Source organism: Epinephelus lanceolatus, chromosome 13, assembly GCF_041903045.1.
Source record: "Epinephelus lanceolatus isolate andai-2023 chromosome 13, ASM4190304v1, whole genome shotgun sequence".
Lineage (NCBI taxonomy): Eukaryota > Metazoa > Chordata > Actinopteri > Perciformes > Serranidae > Epinephelus > Epinephelus lanceolatus.
Genome location: NC_135746.1, coordinates 20,361,533 through 20,376,231, shown reverse-complemented (window position 1 = coordinate 20,376,231; position 14,699 = coordinate 20,361,533). Strand labels below are relative to the sequence as shown.

At 43.1% G+C, this 14,699-nt stretch overlaps 1 protein-coding gene across 1 annotated transcript in view; it reads right to left on the bottom strand.

Annotated features, from left to right (window-relative positions):
- eva1aa (eva-1 homolog A, regulator of programmed cell death a) overlaps positions 1-14,122 on the bottom strand; it is a 113,852-nt gene extending 99,730 nt beyond the window's left edge. The window contains exon 1 of the mRNA XM_078173860.1: positions 13,774-14,122. Within this exon, the coding sequence (XP_078029986.1) occupies positions 13,774-13,882 (109 nt within the window). The 5' untranslated portion in view covers positions 13,883-14,122. The remainder of the gene's footprint in view (positions 1-13,773) is intronic.
- Positions 14,123-14,699: the final 577 nt, after the last annotated feature.

Genomic DNA, 14,699 nt, shown 5'->3' with positions numbered 1-14,699 from the left:
AAAGAACAATTACAAATTGCCCTCGTGGAGCCGGATCTGTGATGTCATTGCCTCTCTACCAGTCCTATTCAAGTTTAAATACAAAAAAATGGACTTAGTAGCCTAACGACTATTGGATGGATTGCCAAGAAATTTGGTGCAGACGTTCATGTTCCCCTGACGACCAACTGCAATAACTTTGTTGATCCCCTGACCTTGGAGACATTCAATAGTTTGGTTTGTGACCAGACAGAGAGACAAGGACCCTCTCCCTTACGGTGTCGCATAGACCTTGTTTCTGAAAAAATATATACGATAGTCAATGGCGAGAGGCAAATAATTATTATTTTTTTTTTTTTTTTGAAGATTTTCACCCTGATTTTGCGTCGCGGAGACTATCGTGATCTTTTGAGTGTTCATACCTGGCGACGTGTGTTTCTGTCAGCGGGAGTCTCTCCAACTGCGTTACGACCTGTGTGTGCACACCACAAGATTTCTCCACCGAGCCCTCGCCCCAGATAGCCCCAGATAACGCGGTTACGTCACCAAACTACATTTTTTTAACTTGGAGATGACACATCGTAAAGGCATGGATATTCTTCCCAGTGTTGAATCAGATCGTCCTCCAGGGCCTGGGTCTAAACACAACGCGGTCCACGTGATCCCGTGGATGCCGCCATTGTTGTTGCTTGCCAGCCGGCTTGTCAGTGTTGCCAGATCTTGGGAGAAAAACAAGCAACAAGGGCTATGGAAACAAGCCCAAAAGAAGCGACTATCATGCGCTTAAATAACTTATTAGACGGATAGAGAAAGGCGTCGTTTAGAGAGCAAGCCCAAATAAGCAACTCCACTGACATATCCCGCCACTCATTGGCTGATGCTCTTTGTCAGTCGTGTCAGACTTCTCCAGTTTTCTAGCATGCCAGATATCCAGTCCCAGTCAGACTTTCCTATCTTTTAGTCGGAAAAGGCTGCAATCGGCAAGTAGTCAAGGGTATGTATCGGCTCCAGCTCCAATTGACTTTGTTCAGCAACGATGGACATGCTAATTTTCACAGCTTTTCCAGTGCAATAGATGATGGGCCAACCCAAAGTCCTCCATCCAAGCAGCGCTCGAACATCACTCCAAGTTAGTCGGCACAGAATTTGAAAGAGAGACTGCATAAGTTATAGATATTGAAAACAAGTAACCACTGTAACATTTTCACTGGCCTCCATGCTGCTTTCCTCTGTTTACTAACCACTGTGGCCATGTTAGCATTTAGCTCAAAGCATTACTATGAAGAACAATGAGTCCTTCACCAAACAAAATATCTGTAATCTGTAAACTGACAGCAGTTACAACCAATGATACTTCATCAGAATTGCTACAAACCAATGAGCCAACAGCCCAAGATCAGGAAACAGCAGCTCTAACAAGACTTAACAATGACGCAATGTGACAAATTAAATAATTGTGGCCTCAGTAGGCCTGGTAGGAATGATTTTGGCTTAAACATGGAAAAAACAAGAGAAAATCTCTCTCCCCTTCTCTCCGGTTCCCTCCCCCCTTACCTGAGCTAGCCAGAGGGGCCAGTAAGCAACAGATTAGCAGTGCTTTGGGGAGCGGGCTGCTGTAGCGTGCTGTAATGCAGACTGTCAGTCCGACACAGTTGGGGGGCTACACAATGCCTCCTTGTTCCAACTGGCCCTTCTGTGCCCCACCTCTCTACCTCTCCATCTCCCTCTGTCTCTCTCTTTCCCTCTCTTTTCCTCCGGGGGTTTAATCAAACCATAAAAACTAATGGTGTTCAAAATGTTCTCTTTCTTCTCTTACACTGAAGAAAGTGTGAGGCGGAGAGGGAGGAGAGGATTGAAGGATGAAGGTAAGAAAGAACAAAAAGGAAGACAGATCAAGGCGGACATGCTGACTCCTAAACCAAACATAAATCAGCTCTCAGAAAACAGAGAGAAAGACAGAAAAAAGGAGACGGACGGGTGGAGGAGGGGCATCAAAGCATGGTTGACATTCTCTGAGATGCAGGAGCAGAAAAGGTGTGTGCATTGGTTTTGCGAGTGTGTGTCGCAGGGCTCGTTGAGAGCATTATTCAACAGCCAGCGCGTATAAGTGGCGTGGACATGAGGAGATAATTGCCAAGGCGCACACACCCACCCATCTCTTTCTCAACACTTGTTTCAGTTTATCTACAGCTCAGTTTCATCCTTTAACTGGTTTGGTGCAACCCTCAGAGCTTGCAGCAGCAGGTAGTGCTACTTATCTGATTCCCCATGAGCTTTCTGCTCACTAAACAATCACTGGAAAATATAGTCTGCCTTCCAAATATGACAAATGAGTGCATTCTTAATTAACAACACAACTGTTGCCTAAACAGAGATGGCAAAGATGTGAAGAGAGCTCGCTGCTCGCTGAACTTCAGCTGGTTGCAACAACGCCGGGGTGTCACTCAAGAATCTCCTTCACACGTTTCACTGTGTTTTCTTTGGGGCTTCTTAAACCTCCCCCACGCAAGAGAGGGCAAGTGCAAACACACACCTGCGATGTCTTCATATACATCTTTACAGTTAAACGCTTTAGGAATTAGACCCCCTCTTCTCTCCCCAATAACAGTTATTACTATAAAGTTGGGAGGTTTTAGGGATTGACAGGAATCTATGCTAAATAATGATTATCATATTAAGGGCTGACTGGTTTCTGCTGATTATAAGCCTCCATGAAGACATCCAGCCTCGTTCAGCCGGCAGTTAGGTCTCCGCCACAGCCTGCGTAGGTCATTTTGAATGCAGTCTGGGTTTAATTTGGGAGTTTCACCCCAAAATCAGGTCTGAGACAGACACTGTTTGAAAAGTGACACCTACTCTCACTGAGATTATAGTGATTTTTAACAGTCAATGTAAGGCCTCAGTCAACATACTGACAACACCCATTTACAGTATAGCATATTGCTGTGCATAGACGTAGAATATGTAAAACATGTGCAATCGTACCTTTTATACAGAATGGCAGAGCAGCATGACAGTCACGCCTTGAACAATCAGGGTAAGACGGACTGTAGTAACTAAAATGAACCAACATGGGGAAATCAAAGAGCTCACAAACAGACAATAGGCATTATTTGGGTGCCATGCTGTTGTTTCAGCGATTCATAATCCAAAGCCTAAATAGTCTGGACCAAAAGCCTGTTTGTCCGACAGCCTCTTATCCTAAAAACAAACGTACATGGGCCGTGTCTCCAAAAATACGTTACGTTCTCTCCCAAACAGAAACACAAGGCTAATTATTATTGTGCAAAATCATGTTCATCATGCCCTATACTCTGCCTCTGATTAGTCTATACAGATATTCTTACCCTAACCCTAACCAATCTCACTCTTCATGCCTAAACCTAACCAACCCAACCAACAAAGGCAACAAGTACCAGCCAATCAGAGGTCCGCTGATGTCATTCTGCATAATACCTTGCCATGTGCTTTTGTAAAGGAGAGTCTGTGGTATGTTTTCGGAAAAAACGGCCCTGACAGCAATGTGAGTTTGCTTTCAAACTAATGGGCTTTCGGTCCAGTGGTACATTTATCAGACTACTTGGGGATTATTGGAATTAAGGTAAGTGGTCCCTCATTATTTTTTATTATTAAGCCCTTTTCCTACTCAACAAAAAACACTTATACCCACAGACATCTGGGTTTTGTTTAGAGAGAAAGGTTGCAATCAGCATTCATTCCTAGGAAAAATGACCCTGCAGTAGTCAAGGGTATCCATCGGCTCCAGCTCCAATTGACTTTGATCAGCAATGATGGAAATATGACATCCGAGTGGATGCCCTAATTTTCACCCCTTTTACAGTGCAATATAATGATGGGCCACCACAAAGTTCTTAATCCAAATGGACTTCCGGTGGCATGCTACATGGAGTGACAGCCCAACAACAGAGCTCCAGTATCAGCCTTAAATTTCCTCAGTTCAAGGATTTATATTCACACAAAGCCGTACACATCGATTTAATAATGAATGGGGACTAAGAAGGGTGAAGTTGCGGCCAGCAAAATTTCAATGGGACAAGATGGGACGACGTGCTTCAGGCCGAACTGAAGAGAGATCTCTCTGATTTTCGCACTTGTTTTTGAGAGGACATTAAAAACCAAAAGGACGAATTCACAATGGAAATAAACCAGACAATACGAGACACGACAACTCAGATAGAAGGAATAAGGAAGTGCATAGGAGAGATGGAGGAAAACATGGCCGATATGGAACGATGGGACATCGGAGTCAAGGATGCCCTTACCCAGCTGCTCGACAATGATTTAGAGGGGCAATCCAGGAGCAACAATATCAGAACTTAGAGTGTCCTGGAGGATGCCCAAGCAGCGCTCAAACATCACTCCAAATTAGTTATCACAGACTTTGAAAGAGAGACTGAATAAGTAATAGATATTAAAAGTAAGGACATCTTGGGGCGTTGGTGGCTTAGTGGATAGAGCAGGCGCCCCATGTACAAGGCTGTTGCCGCAGCGGCCCGAGTTTAAATCCAGCCTATGGCCCTTTGCTGCATGTCATCCCCTCTCATGCAGCAAAAAAAAAAAAGTAAGGACGTCTATCACCTATTTTTAGCAGGTTTCCCGCTTTAAAAAAAACCCCTGCATATATGAACTAATTTTGGTTCTTTGGACAGTCTTCCATGCCAACAATTTTCCACTGACAAAATCATTTTCTGCGATAAACTTTCTACTATCTCATTGGTTTTATATTGAAAAAAATACTGGAAACTGAAACTAGTGTCACGTTTAAAAGTAATGCACCTTAAAAGTAACATTACCTTTGCACAGAATGAGCAAAACATCATCCCCATTACTGCTCTGTGTGACAGCACAGAATTACTTTTTATAGATTTATAACACTGGAAATGCTCAAAGGTAAACTCTCATCTCACTGATTGCAGGACAGTTTTCCTGACAAGTGTGTTTCTGCTCGTGATCTTTTGTTCTTCTTTTGTGGTACTAGGACATTACTGGCATACCGGGACTTAATTTAGTGTAATATTGCCCCAACATCAGCCAAATCATTTAATAAGCATTACCTCAGTCAGGATGTGCTTTCTTCCAGCACATATTTTGGCAACGAGACAAAAACATACTTTGATTGGTGCACGTTAATATGGCTTATATGCCAGGACTTGACTCGGTTGACACAAAGATCCCCTTAAAGGCTACGTCTACTTTGAACACATTCTGACATTAATCTAAAACTTCTGTATTCAAAGCTTTTCTTTCTATTTGGGAATTCCCATCAGTGCACTGTTGTAGATAAGAAATTAATTCATTTTTAAAAAGCTCAAGTTGTGCAACAGTTCACTTTTCAATCAGTGACGCTATGACTTTAAAGCTTCCATGTTTACTGCAGTGTGAGGTGGGATAATTTAATTTCCTCATGCTGAAAGGGAGCTGAGGGGAAGAGTTGTTTCCTGTTGTAAACACCCTTCTCTCAACACCAACACCATACCGTTGCTTTATGTGTGTGTGTGTGTGTGTGTGTGTTTGTTGATGTACTTATTGTATCCAGGGGGAGGAACTTACACAGTAGGTCACGTCTTTCATCGCCATCGCGTTGTGCCAGACTTCCACTTTAAATTACACAAACACACACACTAAAAGCACACAGGAGCGCACACACTGAGAAGCTATCTACATATCCACACCCAAAGGCTCTTCAGCTTCACATTTCTCTTTACTTTTTAGATTGTGGCTGCCAGAGAAATCTTGTTAGCACCGAACTTTAAAGATGGGATTAACGCTGTTATATATATCCAGCATCGTTCAGCTATTAATGCTTCTTGTTCCACAACACTCAGATAAATGACTGGATATAATGTTTCAAATGTCAGAGATAAATCCTCCTTAGCATTCACATTTCTGGATGAACCTCTATATCAATTACCTCTCATTTAAAATAACCTTCTGTGCGTTCTGATAGCTGGTTCTCTTTTAGATACATCTCTCAGTTCAGGCTGCTCTCACGTACTCTTCGTATGTTTAACTACAAAGAGTAATGCACCACAATTTTTCTATTTTTCATTTCATTTTCCATAACCGCTTATCCTGTTGGGGGTTTGTGGAGGGGCTGGAGCCTACCCCAGCTGACATTGGGCGAGAGGTGGGGTCGGCAAACTATCACAGGGCCGACACATAGAGACAGACAACCATTCACACTCACATTCACACCTATGGACAATTTAGAGTTAGCTTGCACTGTGGGACTGTGGACTGAAACATTCAATGTGAATGTACCTGGAGAAAACCCATGCTGACACAGGGAGAACATGCAACCTTCACACAGAAGGGCTCCCCCACTCTGGGATTCGAATCCCTGGGTTCAAACCAGGATCCCTCTTGCTGTGAGGCATGGATAACCCACTTATTTCGGAAGGCTGCGATCACGTGACCAAGGCGCTGACAGGAGTAAAGAAGGGCAGAAGCATAAGGAGTGAAAATTCACAAACGCAGGAAGGTTGGGGTGGTGCATGGGTCAAACAACATAGGTCTTTTCCCCACGAGACCAATGTTCATGTCTGGTGTGAAACCAAGAGACCAAGGTATATCGTTTCCTAATCCTAACCTACGTAACTTCACGTTAAATATGTAGCAGTTAACATACTTTGTGGGGTGCTAATTCATTAGCTACCATTGTACTTGCATTTTCTTGAAATATCATACAAATCATTGTATGTTGCTCAGTTGGTAAAACAAACACATTTTCTATCTAATTGTACACTGTAACTTTGCTCTCTTTTCAGTAGGTAAAAAGCAACTTAAATGTAAATCTCTGAGTTCTAAACCGATCAGCCAAAACATAAAAACAACCTACAGCTGGCCAGCTGAGAAGCCTTCGGTCCTGGCACATATGTGGATACGACTTGACCCGCACCACCTAAACACTGGTACAGACCAAGAACCCATCCTCATGGCAATGGCCTCCCCAGCAGGACAAGGCGCCCACCTCAAAAGCTGTTCACATATAGCTCGAGGGACATAACAAAGAGCTCAAGGTGTCAGCCTGGCCTCCAAATGTCCAGATTCCAATCTGATCGAGCATCCATGAGACGTGGAGATACCCCACCTCAAAACCTACAGGACTCAGAGGATCCCCTGGCAACACCCTGGTGCCAGATACCACAGGGCCGCCCTCAGAGGTTCTGTGTCCATCTCTCAACAGGGTCAGAGCCAAGTCCAATCCAAGGAGGCCCCAGTGTGGATTGAGGGTACCTCTGAGGTACCGGCATGTCCCACAAATGTTTGATCAGATCTGGGGAATCTGGGGAATTCTGAAGCCAGGTTGATGCATTTTGCTCTTTGTCATGTTCCCCAGGCCATTCCTGAGCAGTTTTTGCAGTGTGGCATGGAGCCTTCCTACTGAGGGGGGCACTGCCATCTGGGAGTGCCGTTACCATGAGAGGGTGTACTTGGTCTGCAACGGTGTTTGGGTGGACAGAGCACGCCAGGTAGCATCCACATGAATGCCAGGACCACAGGTTTCCTCACAGATCACTGCATTGTTCTTCACTTCACCTGTCAGTGGTTTTAATGTTTTGGCTGATCGGTGTAGATCTAAACTGTTATCTATAACTTCTGTCACTTAAATTCAATGAAAGCAACAACTAAATGGATTTCACAAGGATTTAGATTTGATGAGCGGATTTCAAACTGCATTTGGATTTGATAAAACGTTATCATGCCCCGACCAAATCCTTTTGCAACTTGTCACCTTTCCATAAAGAATTTCGGTGGATTTAACAAATGAAATGAATGGAGGATTATAGTTCAAACCTGACATCACTTGTACAGTGCATTAAACATGTTATTTATTCAGTATGTAGCAAAACAACACATGAGATAAAAGAACTCCCTCCCTTGTTGACACCCAAGAACTCTGTGTGTTTTGATACCATCACGCAATGAATCGAAATTTCTTGACACTTCCCTCCTTTGGGAACCTCATTCACAGAGCCTACCCTTTGAATAGCAGCAGTAACCCCCCCTCTCTATTCAGCTGGAGAGAAAAGCAGCCTTATGCCAGGCCCTAGCTGTCCGCCTAGCCGCCTGCCTCCACCGCAGTAGACAAAACAAGCGGGAGGCAGGATTTGTTTAGACAGAGCTCACCTGGCGCACACAGACACAGAAACAGTGATCAGGCAAGCCCTAGGGAGGAGTAGAGGCAGCGAGGAGGAGGAGGTGCTGGGTGGTGCTGGGGAAAGAAGGCAGGGGTGCTGGGGAGTGTGTGAGTGGGGGGAAGGGGCTGAAAGAGGAGAGCATGAGGTTCAGTGTGCTACCCATATCCACTCCAAAATCAGAGCGGATTAAGATTTGAGGGGCCCTGAGTAGCGCTCAGTAATACGTGGAGGGGTGTGTTTGTGTGTATGTGTGGGCAGTTAGGGGTAGCCTAATCCAGGACTTGCCCATAGAGTAATAGCGTCGGTGGATTTGTGTGTCTGTGTGTGTATTGGCTGCAGTGTCAGGCAGCTTAGACATGAAGTGAATTGTGAAGTAATCAGCTGATCTGTCACCTAGGAAGGATCAAGCTCCGCAATCTTTTTACACCACAAAATCAAACAACTAGTAAATTTATTTCATTGATACACTGTTTTTAGGCTACAGCTTATTGATTATTTTCATTTTCGATTTCTTGTCATTTACCTATTGATCACTGAGTCCATGAAGAGTCAGGAATTTGTTTAAAATATCCATCACAATTTCAGCGAGTCTAGAAACCCCTAAATACTCTGTTTGCGATAATTGAAAGGGTAACTTCCTTTTTTTATTTACCTGTATCCTATTTTCCCATGTTTTTTATTTTTTGTCTCCGTGACTGATGAAAATATTTTGTAACTGATCCAGAAGTCCAGAAGTGAAACAGGCTGCAATGTAATCACCCAGCATTTGAGTGCACCGTCCATGTACGTCCCAAAAAATTGCTCATTTTTGCCACTGACAGGCTCAGATTATTATTCCAAGTGTCTCAACAAATTATTGAAAGGATCCCTACAGAGACTGACCTTTTTGTCAAAGAGTAAGATCCATTTGTTTCCTCAAATAGCCCGAAAATTGCTGTAACTGAAGCCACCAGACTCCATTTACTTAAACAGTCATTTTTATCATTGTGAAATACAATTCATTCAAAGTTAACAGAAACAAATGAAGCTCACAAAACCCATCTTGGTTCGTCTCGCCACTGTTCCAGCAATTGCCAGCTCTGGTTTGTATGAAATAAACCCTTAATTCACCCAGTTAGAAGTGAAAATCTGCTGGCTCTGTACGCTAAAATTACTGTTTTTTTTAAATGGAGTCTGGTGTATTTGGGAATGGTGATATCAGGCTGTTTTTGGTTGAAGAAAAAGGATCTTCCTCTTTAACAAAAAGGCCTATCTCTGTTGGGATCCTTTCCACAATGTGCTGAGACTGAGTAATAATAGGAGCCTGTCAGTGGCAAAAACAAGCACTTTTACTGGCTGTACATTGCAAACGTGCTCTCAAGTGGTTACAATGCAGCCTGTTTTAGGCTGCCGGCTCCAGCACTCTCATTAAATACTGGACCACTTTCAAAAAGTGTTGGTTCTAATGTTATACAAAAAATGACAAAGAAGCTACAGGTTAAAAATACCGTAATTACCCTTTAAGACAAGAAAAAATGTTACAAATAAATTAAAACTAACAGATTAAGTGACCCGTCATTTCAGGTGTAATTGTCTGATCAATACTTTTTCTCATCAAGGCAGACAAACATCCTTGGGTTCCCATTTTCTGCATGTAAATCCAGAAAACTACAGCATCTTTATCTTTCCTGGTCATAGAGAGTCCCTGGCTCTGACCAAAGTTCAATTATTTGTTGTTTTTGTTAAAACAATGACTACTTGACAGTTAATGGAAGAACCTAGTTTTAAACAACACATGATAAGGTTTCTTTGAATTGGAAACGTTTTTCACTTTAGGGTAACAAAAAGTGTAAGCCATCATCCAAATTATTTTGCTCATGGTTTAATTTATCCATCTATCTCTGGAACCAAATTAGGTACTACGTTCTTTGCTGTTTAAACGGTCTTCTATGACCTACAGTACAAATTAAATTGTGTTTTAATTGTTCAAATCTTTCCATCAAAATGGATACTTAAGATAATCAAGAGATCTAAATGCAACACAGAAATAATGATCAAATCAAACTTCACAAGCCTGACTTCAAAGTTATCCAAACATCTTCATTTTCTTCTGAATTTAATTTATATTCATAACATTGAAGAAACAGCGCTGTGTTGACTTTCTTTCCACCTCTCCCAACAGTGGTCAACACGTGTGATGAGGTTTCGACAGGAGGGGGAACAAAGACCAAGATGGATGATAACTCCCCCTAACCACACACTCACAGTTACTATGGGTTGACCTCAGTTGACCCCTTGGCCCCTCAACAGCCTCACGTCCCATTGACTGGGGTTAAATAGGGTTTTGCCTGCGGGGTTTTATGGCAGAGAAAGAGAAGAGAAGTTGCTTCACTGTAACCCTTTGGCAGCGTCATATAGTTTGTGTGGCAATGACAGTTTCTAAAATGTTCCACGGCTAAAAGAAACATACAATACGCCTGTGTTTCGTAAATAACTCTCAGTGGAAAGGCCCAGCTGTAGCAAATGCTGGATTCCTGCTATTGTTTCGGCTTTTTTAACAAACAGTCCAGCATTCATGACTTCCCCTTTCCCTCACAACTATGTGTTGACTAAAATCGTAAACTGTTTTCTGTCTATGTCAGTTGATGAAGTTATCCAGGAGCAGAAAAGCAGAAACAGCTACTACCTCGGGTAACACACATACTTTCAATTTACTGTCACCTAAAGCAAAGAAAAGCAGCAAATCCTCACAACCGAAAAGCTGGCACTTTGACTCAAACAATGAGGTTTATGATTCATCGATTACCAAAATAGTTGCAGGTTCATTTTCCGCTTTTCCACTTAATTAACCAGCTAACTGTTTGAGCTCTGTTTTGGCGATAAAATCAGCAAGACACCATCCAGTGTTTGCGTTGCAGTGACGTCTGTATTTGCACAAAAAGGCAAAAAAGCACTACATACATTTCTAAGAATGGATAGTTTGCAGTTACGTAACAAGCCAAGCGCTCCTCACATGAGTAAACCTGAGGAAATTTATACCGCAGAGCACACAACATGTATAAAATCAACAACAAACTATTGATAATTTGTAAAATATAGAGCATTAATTAGCCGGCTTGCTATCCGTGTTAGCCTGGAGGCTCTGAAGTGTTGCTGTGCTCGCTCCACACCTCTAATTAGCCGTTCAGGCAGCTGTATAATAGAAGATGATAACAGGGGGGGAGAGACAGAATCAAATCACTCAGCAACATGGTTTGTTTTGAAATTTGAAACTGCCATTTACTCCAGTTGTCAAAAAATGACGCAAACGCAAGGCAGAGAGAAGCACAAACTAATAACTGGCAGGGCGCACAAAGGACAAATGCACTATCCTGCAATGTTAAAGGAATACTTGACTCTGCAAATGACCATTTGTATATCAGTTACTAACCCTGTGTTATGTTGAATTTATGAGGAAAACATTGTTCTTGCATGATTCTGGAAAGAACGAAGAATCCAAAAACAGAGAAATTCTTGATGAATTGAACTGTTGCAGTATAATCCAAGCCTCATTTATCAAGTCGCACCCTTAGTACCTCCCAAATAGATTGGCCTTTATGATGGGAAACTGGCATATAAGTGAAACTTCTCCATGTTCTCTTTTCAAACCAAGCTCCATTGACAAAAACAGTAATTTTACCTCGCTGAACACAGGAGATGTTGGTCAACCGCTGCCTCGATCAGTTAGTTTGTTTGTGTTATTATGACTGGTGGATCGGAACTAACCCTAGAAAACACTTAAGTCACACAATTAGACAAACAAACTAACCGATCGAGTCGGCGGTAGCAGCCAGGCAGCTCCTGTATTCAGGGAAGTAAAATTACTGTTTTTGTTAATGGAGCCTGGCTTTGAAGAGAGCATAGGTAAGTTTTGCTTTCTGTTCAGGTCCCTATGTCTGTTTGGGAAGCACTGAGCATATGACTAGATAAATAAGACTTGCAGATGTGGCCACATTGTCCACCATCTCTGATCCAACCATATAACCATCAAGAGGTCTGAGTGACAGATGTTAGATCTACCACTTCTGTCACCCTGCACCCCGGCAGCACCTGTCAATCAAAGCGCTCCTCTGTCTCCAGGGAAACTCCAGCTGGTCAAGAATGTGAGGACTGAAGGATTTCTTTGTCCCTGAGGTATTCGGAGTCCCCTTTTTTCATTTCATTCACTTTGGGATGCTTGGTCAGCATTTCTGTAAAGGCACGGTGCACAGAGTCCCACATGGGCACCAAATTGCATCTGGAGACTCAACACCGGCGTTCCTTCAAAAGGAAGGTCCCAAAATGACAGCAGTGTCTCCTCCCCACCCCCTCAGGAGCAAAGTAGTGAGCAAAGGCCCAGAGGTAAACACCAAGAACAAAGAAATATCACACCAAAGATGAGATTTCAACAAATTAACTCCTGCCTATGACAAAGCATTTGCATAAGTGTGTCTAAGCCGGGGTATTGGTAAACCTGCTCCGGGCTGCGAAAATCTGGAATCAGCCGGTCTAATAGTTTCCCCTTCTTGCTTAATTAACCACCATCTGATCCACTCAATCATAGTATTTATGACAAAACCAACAACCACTGACACATGCGTGGCAATTACAGAAAGGCCACCTTGTTAACAGCCTCCACTACACCCATGATCTTTAGCAGCTCATTAGGCTGCAACATGGACACATGCGCACACAATCGTACACACAGGGCATGTTACATACATCTGCTCTTTAGCACCTTTTCCCCACAGTGTTGGCCTGCTCGTTTCCAACCATTAGACCCATTAGAGGCCAATTAACACCGACACAAAGCTCCCTTCCTGTTTTATGGCACTGTAAACAAAACCTGCAGGCTTGCCTTGGGCTCAGCAGAGCTCAATAGCCTTTAATGTAACACTCATTAGTTTAGTAATATGCTGCCTTTTCTTAGCAGAAAAGCCTTCAGATTCCATCACACCGGATTGCACATAAACTTGAGGTAATAAGGCACTGATATGAGTTGCATTGACTTCACCTTACAGACTGGGTAGAGCCTATATGAAGCATTGAACCTGCTGTTTGCTTTAAATCTGCAGGAAAAGGCCAGGCTTGGTCTAGACAATAGTTCCCATCTAGTAACACATTAACCACGTTTATCTCAATTGCATCAATGGGATATGTGTTGCAGATCCATGCTGGACTGATAACCCAACCCTTAATCCCCACAGCCAGATGGCTTTAGTGGAAGGGAACCTGTTGTTTGAAGTGCCGTATGTGGGTCAGAATGAGCCAAAAGATAACAACACTGGACTTTTCCGCATGTTTAAGTTGTTTCCTACTCGGTTTGTCAAACAAACATTTGAGTGTGCATGCTGCAGCACGCCACAGCCACGGGTCGTCCACAGAGGAGAGGCTCATGAGACACAAAATCACTGCTTGGAGTTGTTTTGGGAGTCGTACTCAGCGGTTAAAAGCGTGCGTAATGGCTTATCCAAGTTCCATTTCATTCATCTAGGAGTTGTAAGGTGGCGCAGACAACACACGCAGGATAAAATACGCACTGCCCATTGCCCCACTGTCCATGCGTTGCTTTTGAAAGCTTGGAAAACACTACTTTTACGCACCAAAACACAAACACAACATGAGAAATCCCAACCTGAGAAGTCTGAAGAGCCCTTGGTGAGATCGCACAGGACGCTCAGACACGTTATTCCCAACAGGAGCGCATAACTGACGGCTGAGAGAGTCCCATCTGAGAAGAACATCCTTGAAGCCTCGAAGTTTTTGAGTTTCTCCGTAGCATTAGAAAGTCCAGCAGCAGCAACATTGGGGGTTTCAGATGTGCGGTCCCATCATGTCTATATCTATCTAGTCTTCCTTCATCCTCACACCACACTGCTGGCACACACCGTGTGGATCGACGTTCCTGTGGGGCTGCAGCGGCGCTCTGCTCTCTCTCTCAGTGCATTTCTAACTGCGTGTTGTGTTGTGGAGGTAGCCCACCTGGAGGACCGCCGCTCCCCTGCATGGTCTCAAAGACCCAGAGTTCCCTAGCAGACACATGCTGCAGTACAGGGGCGTAGGTTATGTTTCAGCAGTGGAGGGCGGGGGGCCACATATGAAAGTGAAGGGGGGATCCTCTGCTAGAAAAATTCAAGCATCAAACAGTTCATTTCCTCCAACAATTAATAAGAAAGCTGTTATGACCTCTATAAATAACTGGTAAAACTATATCTAATAAAAACAAATACGGTGTATTATATCTAGGTTTTCATCTCCCTCATATACTTTAATGTATGCAATGATTTTTATGTTATTTTCTTTTGAAAGGCTTGGTAAATGGCTATATTATTTTCTGGGCACATATTTTTTATAATATGGAGGTAGACTCTAGTACATAAAGAAACATTAACAAATAAGTCACAAGGAAAGAGAAGAAAACAAACTAACAAACATGTCACACATACGCCCTCAAACATCACTCTGCAGGGTCACATGATCACAGAGCAAGTTCATAATTATGTAGGCTTATCCTCCATAACTGGTCCCAAGGAGATGCTCATTTCTCCTGATCGCTGTTTA